At 38.7% G+C, this 19,938-nt stretch overlaps 1 protein-coding gene across 2 annotated transcripts in view; it reads left to right on the top strand.

Moving 5' to 3' along the window:
* Positions 1-19,348, top strand: part of bend7 (BEN domain containing 7) — a 64,803-nt gene extending 45,455 nt beyond the window's left edge. Inside the window, exons 7-9 of one of the 2 annotated variants that reach the window (XM_062983563.1) lie at positions 677-796; positions 12,511-12,558; positions 16,242-19,348. In XM_062983563.1, coding sequence (XP_062839633.1) covers positions 677-796; positions 12,511-12,558; positions 16,242-16,285 — 212 coding nt within the window. In that variant the 3' untranslated portion in view covers positions 16,286-19,348. Of the gene's footprint in view, positions 1-676; positions 797-12,507; positions 12,559-16,241 lie in introns of both variants that reach the window. The other variant, XM_008111465.3, reaches the window with a different exon arrangement.
* Positions 19,349-19,938: the final 590 nt, after the last annotated feature.

Genomic DNA, 19,938 nt, shown 5'->3' with positions numbered 1-19,938 from the left:
CCATAGATGTTTACCAAATCAGTATAAGTTGAAGCTACTGACAGACTTCAGTGTAGTTTAAAGTGTGTATGAAAGACATATCCTTGATAATTTTTGTTTACAGAATCAAAGCTATGCATTGTTTTTAAATTTCACATATCTGCATGTCAGTCAGCACCAGTGATTATCAAACAGAGTTGTTATTGTCCTCTATTTAGATGTCTAGTTAAGAATATTTCTGGAATTTCAATGCCATTTTCTGTTCATGTTTTCAATGTCAAATGTGTATTGAATTCTTCAGAGATTTGGAACAGTTAAAATATAAGTCAATTTGGTGTCTTCAACTGGCAGACTAATACCTACAGTTTAGATTTCTATCACAACTGAAAAGGTCTCCAAGAGATACTTCACCACCTCAAGTGTGTACGTAAGGCCATTGTTTATTTGAAGGTATCCGATGCTCATATCTATGAGTGCGCAAAAAGGGTTGTTCGCATGACATTATTACATAACAGGGAAACCTTTTGTTGGGAAACACAAAGTTCTTTTCAACTCTTAAGTTTGTATGTAAAACTCTACATTTCATTCTGCTTTTCCTTTTTTTTTTTTTTTTGGTTATTGTATTTGAAGTTGTCTGTCTCTTTCCAGCTGTCAAAAATCCCTTGGTAAATCTTTGCTTTGTGTATTTTGATTTTAGTGTTCACAGAAAAATACTGCACAGCAAACCATGTGGATAAATTGCCTGGCCCAAGAGACTGGGTTCAAATTCTACAGGATCAAATCAAACTGGCAAGAAGACGGTTAAAAAGAGGTTCAGGTAAGCAATAGAGACAGGATTGTCGAGCAATATGAATAAGGAAAGTAAAGAGACAAGGCAGACATGACCCAGTGCTCAAAAAGGTTGCTGTTCTAAGGCTTCATTGATGCATATATGGGGTTTTTGTTAAGGGTTTTTTTTGGAGATAACATCAAAGTAGTCTGTGGTGCTTGATCTGTGACACTTCAAAATATCAATCATTGTGTGACATGAAAGATACAAAATGGTTAGTCAGAACAGCTAATGTTGATCTTAATTTTTCTGTATTTCAGTCTTTAGACTTTCAGAAGGTTGTGCTCTGTGTATTGTTTTGTCTACAGTACTCACCATCCCTAATTCTTTGCCATGCTAATTGGAATTTCCAGGACTGCGAATGAAAAGCATCTGGAAGGCAGCATTTTTCATAACATCACTAATTCCAAAAATGCTGCTAGTAGAGATGCTGACCACTTAGGTCTGTTCAGAACCAGTTTGGCAAAAACCAGTTTTGATGTGCAAATAATTCGATTGACACATCTGGAACAGGGTTGAGGCCAGGAAGGTGGTATCCTTTATAGCTGTCAGATGATGCCAAGATGCATACCAGTGGAGGCATACAACTAAAGTGATAGTTAGCAGCGGAGGTAATACATTTTCTGTTCTGGGGCTCAGTTGACCCCCTGATGTCCAGCTATTCCCCTGGGGTGTTTTCAACACCCTCTCCCCATAGTCCAAATTTTACAAAGTGTGCCAATTCAGGTGGGAGTCTACAGTGCGCTTCACGCTCTGCACACCCAATTCCACCATACGATGTGGTTTATATTTGGAGCTCACTGGTACACATTAAGGGGCTTATGTTGTACTTTTCCCTGACTTTGCTTGAACTTTAAATGACTTGATTCACGCTGCAGGAAACTTCAGCACTTTATGGTCTCTTGGATTTGTTAAATTATTGCTGCCTTTTCTAAGATGAAGGACACAACTATGAGTAAATCATCACAATTTTGAATTCTACAATTACATACAATTAATAACAGTTCATGAAAGGTGGTAGCACTTTCAGTTTAATGTTTTTTAAATGATCTTTGTAACTTGAAGTCATAAGGCTGCAAGAAAGGGTTTTTTTTATTATTTTCTGCTAGAAAGGTGGGCCTCTGCTTTACAAGATGAATATAGTGATACAGAAAGTCTTGGTTTTTATGAGCCATTTGACTAAAATCTGGATTAAAGAGGAAGGTCTCTTCAGTAGGTTTTAAAGTACAGGGAGAGCTTTGGGTGGAGCTGTCAATTTAGGTACATTAAAAGCTTGGAAGTTTTAAAGCTAAGAAATAAGCACAGCTGTTGAATGAATTCAATTTTTTTTCATTATTTTTCTCATTTGGGTCTAATTATTACATAGTGAACACCATACTGAACTCCAACACCCAATTCCAAGCAAAGTAGCGCTAGCATAGTTGCTTTCCTTTCAACTTTAGTTTTTCCTCCTTCAATTTTTGGAACTGTTTAATTGTTTAGTTGTTTAAAACTTTGCAGACTGAATTACATGTCCTTGGAATTGGCCAGGATGTTTCCCTGGCCGCTTCCATCATAATTTTTCAGATAACTGCAACCTTCCACACTGAAAAGTTAAAACAAAAGAGGTTTTCCCAATACTTGCCCCTGAATGTCACTTGGGATCCTTCTTCTGGGAAGAAAAGCAAGATATAAATTAATCATTGTTGTCATTGCTCCTCTTCTTCTTTTTACATTGCTGTTTTAAAATTGTGCTGAAGGAAAACAATTAGAAAATTATATAGCTACTTTGATTGTGCTTTTCCTGGACCAGATAGCCCATGTGATCTCATCCAACTCTATGATTCTATAAGTCAGTTTTGTAACACTTTACATTGGTTTATTTTACTAGCAAGATTGGTGTCATTTCAAGAACAATTCTGTATGTTTCTACCCAAAGCATGCTGTTTTGGAAATAAACAAGGCATGAACTTACAGCCTAATGTGTTTTAACGGTAAAATGATCTGTTTGCCACTATCTTGCCAAATTTGGTGGCAGTAGCAAGAGGGGTACATTGCCAGAATTGCCTATAAGTGTTCTGTAGTAATAATCACAGTTAAATAATTTGAAACGTCACGTTATATAGTGTGTTCTTCCCATTTAATTCATAGTGTCTAGAAATCATCAAGGTTTTAAATTAATTACCTGGCCAATAGGTGGGGACTTGTCATTTTGATTTGATTTCTAAGGTAATGTCTGAATTCAGAATAATATTCCAATTAAATAGTAAGATAAATTATTCAATTGCAGATATTGTTCTATGTCAGGATTAGAGATTTGGCCTCTCACCTAGAATTTGTTGTGGGGTGGGACCAGCAGAGGAAGATTCATCAACAGAATTGCTCTAGAGTGGATTACTTTTTCGATTCTGAAAACCGTTTTCCAACTAGCGCTTACTTACTTTTAGGTTTTGCATCACTGATATCATTTTATATGCACATGGAAATATTCTTATTTTGATTTGGCCTTTTTCCAGTTCAGTAACTGACTTGAATGAGATAAAACACATTTCCTACATTTATATATTGGTATTTGTTGCAGGCAGAAGTTAAATTGTGATTAGCATTCAGTGACCCTCACATATTACATATTTACAAGATTGTTACTGGGTTTCAGCAAAGTGAAAGTTAAGGCTGGAAAGGATGGTAAGAATTTCAGTGTTTATTAAATTAATATCTGCCTATTACAATACTTATGGGAATTGATTATGGCTTGCCTCTTTAAAATATCTCCATCCCTGCTGTAGGTTCTAATTTCTGGTGGCAGATAAACTCTGTTTAATTTCATGGAACACTATTATGTACTAGAGAATGAAGCAAAGAACTCCATATAGTATAGCATTTATTCATATGATTCAGTGCATGAGGAGAATGAATAAGAGAGTTAGATAGTGGGACTGTAAGAAGAAACGGAAGTACAGAATAGGAAACAAAGGTGATGTTAAAGCCCTGCTACCATTATAGGTAAAAGTAAATGTTTTCCCCTGATATTAAATCTAGTTGTGTTGGACTCTGGGGGTTGGTGCTCATCTCCATTTCTAAGTCAAAGAGCCAGCGTTGTCCGTAGACATCTCCAAGGTTATGTGGCCTGCATGACTGCATGGGAGCGCCATTACGTTCCCGCTGGAATGGTACCTATTGATCTACTCACATTTGCATGTTTTTGAACTGCTGGGTTGGCAGACGCTGAGCCTAACAGCAGGAGCTCACCCCGCTTCCTGGATTCGAACCACCAACCTTTCGATCAGCAGGTTCAGCAGCTCAGTGGTTTAACCCACTACACCACCAGGGACTCCCTCCTACCATTGCACCCATTCCTAATTTCCCTTATTCACTTAACCATTAATTAATCATACAATCTCCAGCATTTTTGTGCCCATATATTTAACACTAGTGAAAATATTTTCTGTTGAAGCACACAGAGCAATGCATGTAATGAGAAGGGGGGGTGGGGGGTGGGAGGGGAAGGCAGTGGTTACTGTATAGGGTTGTTGTATGTATTCCGGGCTGTATGGCCATGTTCTAGAAGTATTCTCTCCTGACGTTTCTCCCACATCTATGGCAGGCATCCTCAGAGATCCCGGCCATGAAAGCCTTTGACAACACAATGGTTACTGTATATTGTCAGATGAAAGGACGTTGATATGTATAAAGAAAGTCAAAAACTGCATAATGCATTTAGGGGAACATGAAATGTGAGAAGCATGGACTAGAGGTAGAATTTGTAAACCCCAAAATGGAAATTATATATTCTAAAAATGCAAACTTTTTGATGCAAATTAAACAAAGTATTCACGATTCCCAAGACTCTTGGAGGCCCAGACTATATTTTGTGGAAAAAAATGAACAAATTCCTATGCACACTGCACATATCTTATTTGTAATACAAAAAAAATATATGAAAGAACAATACAATACTGAAAATGAACAATTTTAACCAACATAAACTTACCAGTATTTCAGTGTGAAGTGTGGGCCTGCTTTTGGCTGATGAGATAAGTTAATTAGGATTGTTGTTATTGTTGTGTGCCTTCAAGTCGTTTCAGATGGACCTCTGCTGTAAAGGAATGAAACATTTTAATATAATTATGTAATATTTTACTCTGGAAATGATCGTCTAAGATGAAAATGTGACAATAATAGTTGTGATATAACAAAAGCATCAGGCGGAATAACAACGCCTGACCAAATAAAATCAGTAATTCAAAAGAAACTAATCTTCTAGGAAGAATATTGCATTAATTCATTATATATGTATTTAAAGTGTAGTGATGACAGTAACAATAACAATGATATATCCAGATAGAAATGAATCACATCTCAAAACATTACATTTGTGTGTGTGTGTCAGGAGCGACTTGAGAAACTGCAAGTCGCTTCTGGTATGAGAGAATTGGCCATCTGCAAGGACGTTGCGCGGGGGATGCCCGGATTTTTTTTGATGTTTATCATCCTTATGGGAGGCTTCTATTATGTACCAGCATGCGGAGCTGGAGCTGACAGAGGGACATTACCTGCTCTCCCCGAATTCGAACCTGCAACCTTCAGGTCAGCAACCCAATCTTGAAGTCAGCAGTCCTGCCAGCACAAGGGTTTAACCCATTGTGCCACTGGGGGCTCCTACATGTTGTTAATCAGAAGTAATTAGCATACAAAGTTATGACTAATAGAACTCTTTGAATGGTTATTAACAATGCAAAAGAAAAAGATGGCACAAATAAGATCATAATCCTAAATGCAACTGTTTAACAGTACACAGGAACCAGAATAACAGACAGGGTAAAGAAATAAAAGATGACAAAATTTACATCTCTTCACCAAAATCTGAGAAAACAAAGAGAAATGTAAACCAAGAATAGGATGCTGAATTAAGTGAAACACACGTGATCAAAACAAATTTTAAAAGGCAATGGAAGCAATACAGTGGAAAAGTTTCAATAAGGTATGCAGCTTTTGCTTGATAGAAGATAGCAAAGATTTGGAATGACTCCTGATGAAAGTTAAAGTGCAAAGTACAAAATGAGGGTTACAGCTAAATATTAAATTTAAAGAAAAGAAATCAACAGAATATTTAAATAATTTTAAAGAATTCAGAATTGATAAATATTTATTATGCCTTGGCTCAGTCTCAGAATACAGGCTGTAGTGAAAAGATGGCTAAAATATGGAAGGACAGCTATGAAGGAACTAGATGAAATCCTCAAGTAAAAAAATAAAAATAAAATTGACTAACAACGTCACAATCATCTATGCCACAGCATTCCTAATTTTTGTGCATGAATGTGAAGACTGGACTGTGAAAAAATCTGATGGGGAAAATGTCAAATCATTTGAAATATGAAGATGGAAAATGTCTAAATTGAGGCTGTTAGATTTTAGACATATCATAAGATGATATGATTAATTGAAAAGGACAATTACTGATTATGCATTCATGGAAACTGTCATCTTGTGTTTCCAAAACTAGAGAGGATTCTTGAAGCTGTCTTAGATTTGCCATCCATTGAAGCTGGCTTGACGGTACATTACAACACTGACAAAGAAGAAAACTAACTTTTATGATCAATAGTATCAAAGGTTTATTCTGCAAGAACTGCAGTGTATAAAAGATAGGAATATGGGGATTGAGATGCCTTCTGTATTGCTGTATATGCATGTATTTGACTAAGTTTTTGTGGGATCACTACTTGTGTATGTTTGTGTGTTAAGGGAAAAACACCTGGTCAATTACAACTCATAGTTGGATAATTAGAACAATCAAGGCTAACAAGCTTGAACCACTCCCTGTGTGGGGTATAACTTGGGGAATGTTTGTAATGATTTTTGGGACTTACCGAATCCTGACTGAGAGCCTACTATGCTTGTCTCCAGGGGCGGTTGTTTCTACGAGGCCGCTGACGCGGCCGCCTCGGGCGCTGGCCGCTAGGGGCGCTGTCGAGGCGTCGACAGCGACCCGTAGCGCCACCGACGCCTCCGGTGTTGGCGCGGGGCTTCAATCCCCGCGCCCACGCCAAACCGCGACAAGCAGATAGGCCATTTTGCCCTTAGTCTACAAACTAAGGGCAAAATGGCCTATCTGTGCTGTGCGCATGCGCACAGCCAGATAAGCCATTTTTGCCCTTAGTTTGTTGACTAAGGGCAAAATGGCCTAGCTGTGCTGTGCGCACGCGCACAGCACAGCTAGGCCATTTGGGCCTTACTTCCTGGTCGCGGCCGCCGATCGCCCGGGCGACCAGGAAGTAAGGCCCAAATGGGCTATCTGCGCTGTGCGCACGGGCACAGCACAGATAGCCCATTTGGCCCTTCCTGGTCGCGGCCGCCGATCGCCCGGGCGCATGCGCACAGCCAGATAAGCCATTTTTGCCCTTAGTTTGTTGACTAAGGGCAAAATGGCCTAGCTGTGCTGTGCGCACGCGCACAGCACAGCTAGGCCATTTGGGCCTTACTTCCTGGTCGCGGCCAGGGCACGCTGGACGGGGGGCGGGGCCAACTCTGGCCCCGCCCCCAGCACTATTCGCCCTGGTCCCGCCTCCCACGCAGCGTGGGAGGCGGGGCCAGGGCATGCTGGGCGGGGCCAGGGCGTGGGAGGCGGGGCCGGTGGCGGGGGCGCTTTTTAGCACCCCCGCTTAACATTTAAAAATATCTCCGGCCGGCCCTGCTTGTCTCCTTGCACCATTGAAGAAATCTCCAAAGAAGATGCATGAATTCAATGCAAAGAACTTTATGTGAGTTTTGTTGCTTCAAAGAGACTGAGTTATTTTGAAGCTGGAGGTTTTGTGCTTTTTTGAAGCTGCTTGTTTAATTTTCTCCTTGACTCTGCTACTTAAGAGTAAACTTGGATTTTTCCATTTTCCTGGCTTGTTTCTTTCGCTCATTGTGGATGCAGAAAAGGACTGGATAAGTCTGGACAGGACTTGCACACATTTTGTTTTTCAACAAACCCGTAATATTCTGCAAGAGTCTGTTTGTCTATCTGCTTGAGTTAGACTGTATTGTCAATTTTCAAAGCAAACACAAAGAGAGGTGTTTCTTGTGTTGTCGAAGGCTTTCATGGCCGGGATCACAGGGTTGTTGTATGTCTTTGGGGCTGTGTGGCCATGTTCCACAAGTAATCTCTCCTGACGTTTCGCCCACATCTATGGCAGGCATCCTCAGAGGTTGTGAGGTATGGTATTCCATACTTCACAACCTCTGAGGATGCCTGCTATAGATGTGGGCGAAACGTCAGGAGAGAATACTTCTGGAACATGGCCACACAGCCCGAAAGACATACAACAACCCAGAGGTGTTTCTCTTCACTTGCTATCTCATTTTTAACTAAATATGCTTCAAACTGAATTTGGGATTTTCTGTCTACAAAATAAAGCTCTGCTACCTATCTGTGGTTCTTTCCCCAGCATAAAGTTGGCAAAAATCCATAGCACCTTTTGAACACATGTAGCTACCTTATACTGAATGAAATCCTTGGTCTGTGAACCTTAGCACTATCTGTGGCATCTGGCAGTGATATTCTCAGGTTTTTCTAGTATCTGTTCCCCAGGGCAAGCTTAACAAAGCTCTCAAGAGCTTATGCACCCTAGGCTTTTGAGTTTCGGTTCCTTTGCCAGTCTAATGTTGTAAATGCCCATTTTACTTGTTGAGGGCTTCAGTGAAACCTGAACGTCTGTGTATGTCTTCAGTTCCTATTAACTAGCAAAAGGCACAATTCATTTCTTTGCCATAGCTGCATTTGGGTAAACATAGTGGGCTAAATCCAGTGCTGCTGAATTTAGTATACTTCCTGTACTGCAACAGGTCTACCCCCAACAAACTTGTGTGCTGCTTGAAAATCTTCCCCAGAGGGTTTTCCAACCCTCTGGAGCAGCTTGAAGGCACATGAGGATGTGATTGGCTACTGTAAAAGTGGGTGGAAAAATTGCTCTTCTGATTTAACTGACAGAACTGCTGAATAACACTGTAGGAACTGGACTAGTACACATCTAAACATTTTGAAGTAGAAAGAGAATATCACCATCTCAGCAGTACTTGTGAAACTGACTTATTTCACACCTGTCTGGATCCTGAAATCTGGATAATACCCATATAATAATATTGCTATCCACACTGAGAGCTGACAAAACATGGCAGTGGGATATGAAACTAGCTGAATTATCCTGCTGGATTATATGTTGTTGTTTTTTAAAAAATCAGTTCCATATCCCATTCATTCTTGAACAGTGCTAAGAATCAGAATTTTGTGAGTCTTTGAAATTCTACTAACTAGGAGAAACCACCCTCCCCTTTTTTACACTACGTAACACGATTTTTGTTCCTGGGTTATAAATGTCGTTTCCAATTGGTTCTTGTCAAACCACCATTAGTAGTACCCATATAGTTTTCAGAGTGCAGAAGATTTTTTACCCTTTAAGGATGTAACAGCCCTTTCTTACTTTGTGTGTCCCTGAACTCAAATCCTGAGGAAATAATAATGCTTGAGTCAGCTGTGCTTTAAAGTAGAAACTGAAAGTAGTTCATTCACTTAAAGATAACAAAAATATACAACACAGTTAATAGCAGTTACCCTCACTACATTGAAAACCAAGAAAATACTCTCTCCTTGAGAAGTCTTCTTAGAATTTGTCTTCTTGGTAACACAAAGGCAGGGAAACAGTTAATCTTCTTCCTTACTAGTGATCCACGATGCCCTTGCCTGGTGCCTGGTGGAGATGAACATTTAGTCCTGGCTTTTTCAGTAGCTTCTTTTCAGCTTCGAGCTCCAGCAGCATACAGTAGCAATTTGTGGCTAGACCAGTAGCTAACAGCCAACACCAGTGGCTAGCAGTCGATACCACCAGCACACTTGCAGTAGTGAGCAGCTAACTCAGTTTGTTTTATCCACTAGGCTTGGTAACACACCCATCTAATACATTGCAGCTGCTCCACTATAGTTACAAAGGTTCTGATCCTTATTACTTAGGGAAAGTCTGTAGTAACCTCTGAGTATCAACAGTTCTATCATAAAAACATGGAAAAAGTTTATTAAACTGCAAAAACTTTGTTTTTGCGGGACATCCTGCAGTACATTTTGCTATAGTTTTTCATTAAATATATCCTAGAGTCTCAACCAATTCTGGAGTATAACAACTACTTTCAAAGTAAGTACAGACAATTAAACAGGAAATAAACTTTCAAACCAAGAACAGAAAAAATCCAGTTTTGTTGCTTATTATTATTATTGACTTTATTTGTACCTCACCTTTCTCCCCAAGGGGATTCAAGGCAACTAACAGTCACTTACTTCAATCAATTTAAAACAAAGCAAATACAGTTTAAAAAAAATTAAACAGACTGTGTGTATTAGGTTACAAATACTGTCAAAATATCATAAATGCAACTGAAATAATTTTAAAAATACACTGGGACAGAACAAGCAGCAAAAATATTCAAACTTTGAATATTGGGTTACATATCTGAATATTAAGAAATTAAGTGACCCTATGTGTCCTGCAATTCATATTTAATCAATGTCTTTTTATTTCTTCCAAGTATTATTAAATTAATCAAAGTTATTATATATTAGTCTTAAAAATAAAATTATTCCTGAATTCACTCAGGTTTAATTTATAGAGTAATTTGTCTTAGTGTCAAAAAAAGCAAAATCAGCTTTCTTCTTTACAATTCATTAAATATTATATTTAATTTATTATTTGATATGATATTGACTAAGGACTATGATACTATAATACTGTGCCATTGGATGATGATGATGATGATGATGATGATGATGATGATGATGATGATAATAATAAATTGAATTTATTATCCGCCACTCCTGGTGGCTCTAGGTAGGGTTCAACAAATTCAAAAACATTTGAACACAAAATAAATGCAATAAATTACATAGATAGCTGCCTTGAGTCTCTTCTGGGAGAGATAAAGCAGGATATAAATAAATATAATAATATCAACAACAGATAAGAACACAAAAATAGAAAAAACTTGCACCAAAAACAGATACAGAATTTATCTATAGTAGCAATAGAGAGTTCCAGAAAAACATCTACTTCTGCTTTATTGACTATTCTAAAGCCTTTGACTGTGTGGATCATAATAAACTATGGCATGTTCTTGGTGGTATGGGGATACTAAGTCACCTTGTCTGTCTCCTGAGAAATCTGTATAAAGACCAAGTAACCACAGTAAGAACAGATCACGGAACAGACTGGTTCAAGATTGGGAAAGGAGTACTGCATACTTTCACCCTCCCTATTCAACTTGTACGCAGAACACATCATGCGACGTGCGGGGCTTGACAATTCCAAAGCCGGAGTTAAATTTCTGGAAGAAACATTAACAACCTTAGGTATGCAGATGATACCACTCTGATGGCCGAAAGTGAGGAAGAGCTGAGGAGCTTTATCACCAAAGTGCAAGAAGAGAGTGCAAAAGCTGGGTTGCAGTTAAACGTCAAGAAAACCAAGATCATGGCAACTACACATATTGATAACTGGCAAATAGAGGGAGAAAATGTGGAGGCAGTGACAGACTTTATATTTCTAGGCGCGAAGATCACTGCAGATGCAGACTGCAGCCAGGAAATCAGAAGATGTTTACTTCTTGGGAGGAGAGCAATGGCCAACCTTGACAAAATAGTGAAGAGCAGAGACATCACACTGGCAACGAAGGTCCGCATAGTCAAAGCAATGATATTCCCCATAGTAATCTATGGACGCGAGAGCTGGACCATAAGGAAGGCTGAGCGAAGGAAGATAGATGCTTTTAAACTTTGGTGCTGGAGGAAAATCCTGAGAGTGCCTTGGACCGCAAGAAGATTCAACCAGTCCATACTCCAGGAAATAATGCCCGACTGCTCACTGGAGGGAAGGATATTAGATGCAAAGTTGAAGTATTTTGGCCACATCATGAGAAGACAGGAAAGCTTGGAAAATATCATGATGCTGAGGAAAATGGAAGGAAAAAGGAAGAGAGGCCGACCAAGGGTGAGATGGATCAACGGTATCCTTGAAGTGACTAGCTTGACCTTGAAGGAACTGGGGTTGGCGACCCCATGAGATCACGAAGAGTCGGAAACGACTGAGCAGCAGCAGCAGCATGGGGGCACAACATATCTCATGAAAACTTTTCATTTATATTATTTAAAAATATATGATTTATTGCTTACTTCACATAGATACAGAGGTTTCTTGTTATATTTGTGCTACACATCTACACACTGCAGCACACTAAAATGTTGTGACACACAGTTTGGAAAGCTCTTCTTTCAGCAATATAAAATAGTTGAAAAACAGTTATCAATTCCTTTATAATACAGTTAGGGTTATGAAAGGTTCCCAAACTAGGTTCAAGGCCTGACATTAAAAATAGATTATTTGGATAAGTCCCATGTGACTTTTGGGGTGAACCTCCTATTTGTTGCTGTTATTTGTACCTCCTTCTCCAAGGACTGGATATATGACTGTTGAGTAAAATAAATACATTCCAGAATGAATTTAACACAGCAATTTTTCTGTTAAATCTACAGATTCTTATAGTACTCCGTAATTGGTATGGCTTTTGAAAAAAATGTAACATAGTCCTGCATATTATTTCAATGTAAATTCCTGTCCTGTGTAATTTTGTCTTAAATCTGATTTTTTGTGTTTCTTAAAAATTGATGTTTTGTGTTTTCTGTTTGTATTTAGCAGAGGTAAATGACTATGATGAGAAACCGGACATTTCTCTACTACAAACAGGTAAAAGCTGCTGATTTCTAACTACTTACTGATCTCGTTTGCTGTTTTGGCTCTCATTATAGCTGGGGTAACTAGCATATCCTTACATAATAACTCTTACTGCAGTACGCTCTGTCTATAGTAGCTCTCAGTACAGTGCTCCCTCGCTAATTCGCGGTTCGGGTCCCGCGGATTTGCTAATTCGCGGAAAATTATTTATTTATTTATTAACCCACCCATTGTTGCTTTTAATAGTTAATTGGCCTTTCTCCCCTTGCAAACTACTCACTTCCGGGTTCGCCCTGCCCGTTTTCCACCTTCCGCGCATGAGAAACGACTCGTCTGAGTGCTCGCGCTACCCCCACCACCACCTCAGACCGAGGCACGAGCACTTCTGGGCGTGCGGAAGGCTTCTACCCTCACTTCCGGGTTCGCCCCGGCGGCAGCCATTTTTGGGCGTGTGATTTCAGAGTCTTGCGTGTGCGCCCTGTGCCTCGGAGACATGGCTTGTGCATGGGGTGCTCCCACGTCACTCTAAAATTGCGTGCCCAAAAATGGTCGCCGCTGGGGCAAACCTGTAGAGGGTGCAGCAAACCTGGAAATGAGTGTAACCCCTCTGCTGCCGCCCGCCCTTACCAGTCAGAGCGGCCTTCGTTCTTCCCTGGCTGCAGTAGCAGAGGCAGGCAGGACAACATGGCAGACACAAAGCAAGGGGCCCGCCAGCACTGGTAAGAAAGGCTTCACTCTGCCTGGGGCTTACAAGAGGAGAAAGGCTACTTAACTATTAAAATAATGTTTAAATATTAAAGTAAAAATACTGCCATAGCAGCAGTATTTCATGGTTTTCACTTTTCGCGGGCAGGCCTGGAACTTAATCCCCGCGAAAAGTGAGGGCACACTGTAAATGCATTTCCAGACTTTGCACTAAGATTTGCTACCTATGCTCCTATATGTGTGAGTTACAGGGATCATGAAGATGAAAAAGAAGTTGCCTACCTGTCATTGTAGTTCTTCAGTGGACAACTGTGAACATAAAAATATTCTCCCCTCTTCATGTGGTTTTTCTCTCCAGGCCTCCTGATGGCAAACTGGGTTTTGGTGGAAATGTGCAGTTATATGTTTGTGGGTGAGGGGTTGGGATTCCTGCCAAACCACAGCAGTAGAAGCTTCTAAAGCATGTGAAGAATGGCCCCTATATATAAGTTACATATCCCTGTAGCTCCTGCAATTTTGTTAAGGAAAAATAATGGTCCATTTTATTAATGAAGTCGTTACATGATTGCTAGGAGGAAAATCATCTCTTCTAATGTAGTTTCATCCCAACCGCTAATTTTGATATAAGATTATTAGCATGACATACAAAGGTAGTCACATTAGTCAAGAAATTCTATTTCCAGGTTAGTTATTCTTGGTCTGCTTCTGCCAAAGAAATAGATTGGACTATGACAGAAGTATAAATGGAACCTTTATAGCTTTTGAATAAGACAATAATATAAACAATATAATTATGTGATATTTTTACAGGTTTTTAAGAGATAAAATTAGACAAGGGTAGCTGTATCAGAACAAATATGCTTTGTCCCAAAATGAATATATCATATATAGAGTAGTGGGTGGGGGAAATAACAATTGACCTCAAAAACCTGGGTTGCCTTACACACTGGCTAATGTTGGAATAGGCCCAGGACCAAGAGAAAGAGGTGAAAGCTCCCAGCCCATTACCCCTCCCTTATCTCTCTCCCCCCCCCCCCATTTTTGTTGTTGTTATTGCTGTTGTTTTGGTCAGAAGCCGTGTTTAGCAGTAATGTCGGGGGGCCCAAATAATATGGCATGCCTGTCATTTGGTGAAGGTGAAGTAGAACAGTGGTGGGCATTTTTATTAAGGGCTTGCTGCATAAGCCTCTCTGTGGACCACTATTAAAATAGCTCAGTCATAGGTGATCATTAGTGGCCGAGTATGATTGTGTTCCAAGTGTCTTGGAACTTGGCAGTCTTGGCAGTGGGTCCACAAATGACAGTAGAGACCTGTTCTGGATCCACATGGTCTTTCGCAATGGGAACATACATTTCCAGATGGAGGGCGGTCCCAACAAGAGTTTGCTTGGTGTGCCTTCCTCCTGGGACATTTCTCCCTTTAGCCCTCCATTCGTGCCTTTTCAAAATCCACCGCACTGTTAGTCACAGCTGATCTCCAGTCAGAACTCTTGAGTACCAGGGCTTCCCAGTTCTCAGTGTTTATTCCACATTTTTTAGAATTAGTTTTAAGCCCACCTTTCAGTCTCTTTCTGTTTTCTGTTCCTGGGCTGAGAATAAAGTAACTGCTTTGGGAGACAGTGATCGGGCATTCAGACAACGTGGCCAATCCAGCTAAGTTGATGGCAGAGGATCATGGCTTCAATCCTGGTGGCCTTTGCTTCTACCACAGGGGTAAATAAATGAGTACAAAGTAATCTCTGAATAAAGAGTAATTCCATCTTGCTCAAATCCTTTTCTTTTGCAGCCAGCATTGGGGAATAACTAGAGTGTTAAACACATGAAGAATATTTATTCCAGTGAGGGAATTATTTATGCCTTTTTCTTCTCAAGACAAGAAGTTACTGTTAGGACAGAATACAGAGAAACAGAATAATGTTTTATATTTTATACTGTATTTAATTGGTTGTAATACATTTTTATATGTTGTTGTTTTTAATGATGTGTCGGCATCGGATTGTTGCCAATTGTACGCCGCCCTGAGTCCCTTCGGGTGAGAAGGGCGGGATAGAAATATTGGAAATAAATAAATAAATAAATAAATAAATTCCAATTGGCCAAGGGTTCAGGCGAAGCTGTATTTTATTACCGAATCTGTTTACTTTGTATCTTGAACATATGACACACAAACCGGGATTAGATTTGGAGGAAAAAGGTATCAAAATTAAAGAAAGGAACATTAATAATTTTCGACACACAGACATCACCATACTATGAGCAGAAATTATCTTCGAACAATTACTGAACGAAGTTGAGAAAAAAAGTCAAAGGCCGGTTTGCAGTTGAACATTAGGAAAATGAAAATAATGATCACTGATTATTTATATGACTTTCAAATAGATAACGAAGACATTGAAATAATCCAAGATTTTCCATATCTTGGCTTAATTATTAATCAGAATGGAGACTGCAGTCAAGAAATCAGAAGACTAGGACTTCAAAGAGCAGCTACAAAGAAAATAGAGAGATCCTGAAGTGCAAAGAAATATCATTCAAAACTAGTTAGGCTGGTCCAAGCCATCATATTTCCCATTTGTATGCATGGCGGGAAAGCTGGAAAGTGAAAATAGCTGATAGGAAGAATTAACTCTGAGATGTGCTGGAGATGAATTTTACAGATACCATAAACTACTAAAAATACAAATAGGGTCCTAGAACAAATCAGGTCTGAACTCTCCGTAGAAGCCAAAATGAAGCTATTGTACTTTGGCCGTATCATGAGAAGAGATGACTTATTAGAAAGAAGGCAGTCGGAAAAGAGGAAGACTGCATTCTAGATGGATAGACTCAATCAAGGAAGCCAGGGCCCTGAGTGAGTTTAAATAGGGCTGTAGATGATAGGTTGATTTGGAGATCTACAATTCATAGAGTTATCACAAGTTTGTAATAAATATGTATGATATGGATATTTCTTCACATTCTAATTTTAAATTGCAACTCTTCGTTTTCAGGTAATCTTTTTGAAACCACACATTCTGCACCAGTATTTCATTAACAGATTTGGACATCTGCGTTGGAGAAGGATACCAGCAACATTTCCAGACTACTTCAATATTTGTGTTCTGTTGTATCATGGCCTCTTGCATTTTCTTCATGCTTTTGTAACATGGGATAACAAAGCCACTAAATTACTTGTTTCCTTTAAAAAAAAATCAAAATAGGCTTGTTGAGCAACAAGGATTATAGTGCAGTTAGTCTGGTAACCACAATAATGGAACAAAATTTGCCTTTATGATTGCATTTTCATACATAAACATATGCATGCTGGATATTCCATTTCAGTTAAGTGGAGAAAAATAAACACAGCTAGAGGTCTCTTTCCTTTCAGGAGGGAGCTCTAAAGGGCCCCATTTTATATTGGTTTCTTTTATAAAAATCACAGGTTGAAAAAAATCTAAGTAGTTTCATCAATCATGCATTTTCATCTGTTTTGAAGATCCTCTCTCATATTGTTATTATGATTGGGTAAAAATGATAAATTGTCAGGTATATATCTAAAAATGAGAAAGAGTATCAATATATTTGACTGTAAGAACCCCTTTCATTGATTGCCTGGTGTTTTGTCCAGAACTGGTCTTGTTAAATGTGATACAAATTGTTTTTGAGAGTGCTCAGATGATGTTTTGCAGACTCTTTACCTCTTCCCTAGCCTTTGAGTCTGGCAGTACTGTCAAGAATACTTTTTCAAGAATTATTGCTGTCAACAGTCTCTATTCCCCTTTTATATATGCAGCTTTTTTGTAATGTTTCCATGAGATTTAGGGAATATACAGTTCCATTTTGTGTGGTGGTGATTGGTTTTCATGCCTTCTCATGCCTCCCTTCTTGCCTAATGCCAAATGTATCAAGGGGTTGGTGAATAGTCCACAGAAATAAGAACATATTTGATAAGAAAATGCATGTGAATGTGTGTCTTGTATATGAGAGCTTCTCCAGCGTCTCGGCCCAGACAGAATGAGATGAAACTCATGACAAGCTTCACACACTCTGTGAAATCAGGGTAGAATAGGACTGCAGTAAAAAGTGTGTGTGGACGTGAGCTTTCTTTTTGCATTTTCTACAAAACAGTTTCTTTATGCATAGAAGCATGCAGACTCAGTTTCCACAACTCTTTAAAGAAAGAATGGTGTAGGTTGGGCTTTGACACATTCAGCTTGTATGTGGAGTGCAAATACTTAAATGGTTATGTGTATAGAGGGGGAAAGCGCATGACTCTTTATTGAATAGCTGAGTAAGTATGTATGAAACAGAACCTGCCTATATTACAGGCATAGCTCGTTAACACTTTGACAAAGAGTCCCTTTTTACAAAGCCTTTTTATGCCCACCTAAATTCTCATTTTCCTCTTAATTAGCTGGAAGTTTTTTTAGCAACATCAGCATTGGAGGAGGGTTGGAGAAACGGACTTTCAGTGCTAGTTGCAGCAATATGTCTGCTCTAAGCCATACAATGAAACCTTAGCTGGATAAGAATGGGATTCCACAGTACCTGCCCTATAAAGGGCAAGGTAGACAGTTGCCTCCAGAAGCACTTATTGAGCATGTGAACAGCACAGACAAAAGGGAAAAACAGGATTCCACCTTGTCGGCTATCCATTGCATGTTCAAAACCATACGATATGTATATTTGGCCACCAAAATGGAAATCATAGGAAAAGTGAAGGTCCCAGCATGCATTTTGCAAGAGCCTTTCAAGTGGTCTCCTGACAATTTAAATTGTTATTTATTTATACAAGGTTTACCTTATCTGGTTGTTTCATTTCACATGAGCATATTATCAGTTCTAGATTAAAAAAATATTGAAGCATGTACTCTTTTTGTGGTGAAGGAATCTTTCCTTGTTTTTTTCTCCATTTTATGGTAACAAATTAAAGAAGTAAGATCCAGGAACATGCCTACTTTTGGTATCCCTGGATTTTCCATCTCTACATTTTTCTCTCTAAAAAGTCCTAAAGAAGAAAAATGGCTGTTTAGGGCCAGAATATACAAATTAAAACAGACACATCCATACCACATCAGTTGTTTGACACTTAACTGTGCACTTTGTTCCAAAACTAAAGACATAATTTTAAAGAAAAGATTTGAATCCACTTTCTCACTTGCTAATTAACTAATATCTAGATGTATTTAATAATTCCCTTGGTCCCCAAAAGCAGCTGGCCCTTTCCATTAGAATTGAAATGAATGTGCCCTCCATATTTTGGTTCAATTCATGTATCCGATACTCAATAGGAGCTTGTCATAGTATAAGAAATATCAGTGTAAATTTGTACACTGCTCTTTGCTGTTATTTAAACCTGCAAATACAATTAGAATAATGCAATTATTTATTGTCATCTTTTGAAGAACAATGCCTCAATCCTGTTCTCAGTGTATAATGTATTGAAGGCTTAATAACAATGTGAGAATTTCATGCATAATTATTGTAAACACACTATTACGTGTTCTTGATAAAGGCAGCAAGAATATATTGAAATTTAAACACTTTTACTGAATACCCGCTTCTATTGCAATTCAATTTTTCTTTTATGGAATTTTAAACTTAATCTGACCAACGTTTGAAATGTTGACTGTGTCCTCTTGATGACAAGGCAAATGTGGCTTGTGCTGTATTCTTCAAAATTGCATCTCTTCCTTAGAGACTGCTAGGATGCTCCCTCATGAATCAAACTTTTCAGTTTCACTAGTAAATCTATAAATAAGGCATACATTTTAACATTTAACCAACAACCAACATTCTTTTTGTGGATCTTTAAAAATGTATTTGTGTCTATTTAACTGTGACTACTGTTCAAATTTCTATTCAGAAGTCTTTTTATAGGTTTTATTAGGGAAATCATTCCATATTTAGGTAAAGAAGTGTCTCAATCTTGTGTATATAAGTTTTATTAATATGTACATATTTAGCTATTTTTTAAATTACTATGTTCTTAATAAAACCAACAAGGGACTAGTTGTGAAATGGTGCATAAGACTGTGTTTGTGTTATCAATCTCTGGGAATCCCTATTTGTCAAGTTCAGAAAAAAGAAACCCAATAAATTACTCTGATTCAGCAAGTGTCTTGGGTATGTGAGCTTATTACCTTTCAGAAAATATTTCTGTACAAGTGATTTTTTTTTCTTTGAATTGCCTGGGTCATATTTGAATACTCAAAAGCTAGGAGTTTCTTTACTGCAGGGGTAGATATCCTTTCTGCCCCTAAAGGCGACATGCACACATCCTAGCAATTCTCTTTTCTTAATTAAAGGAAGTAAAGAGTCTTCTCTCCTTAGCAGTCTTTCTACATATTGTTCTTTCCTTGTGGGTTGCAGCAGTGAGGGGAAAAGTTATTGGTGTGAGATCATTGAGGGTGTTTTTGGGGAGTTGCAATATAGGACTACATTAAGGTCTTGGAGCCAGTATATTCTCATGGTTTGAATGTTGGATTACTCCTCTTGAGACCAAGGTTAGACTCTGCTCATCCATGGAAATCCACTGGGTGACTTTGTGCAACTCCTACTCTTTCAATGAAGGCAAAAGGCAAGTCCAAATCTCAACAAATCTTGCCATGATAAGTTTGTATTTGAGTCCCCATAAACTTGAAGGCACACAGGATCAACAACACTGGTTGTTGCGATATTACTTTTGTCAGTAATGATTGTTCAGGT

Source organism: Anolis carolinensis, chromosome 5 (genome assembly GCF_035594765.1).
Source record: "Anolis carolinensis isolate JA03-04 chromosome 5, rAnoCar3.1.pri, whole genome shotgun sequence".
Taxonomy (NCBI): Eukaryota; Metazoa; Chordata; class Lepidosauria; order Squamata; family Dactyloidae; genus Anolis; species Anolis carolinensis.
Note: the sequence above shows the minus strand (reverse complement) of the source record. Positions and strands in the feature narration are given on the sequence as shown.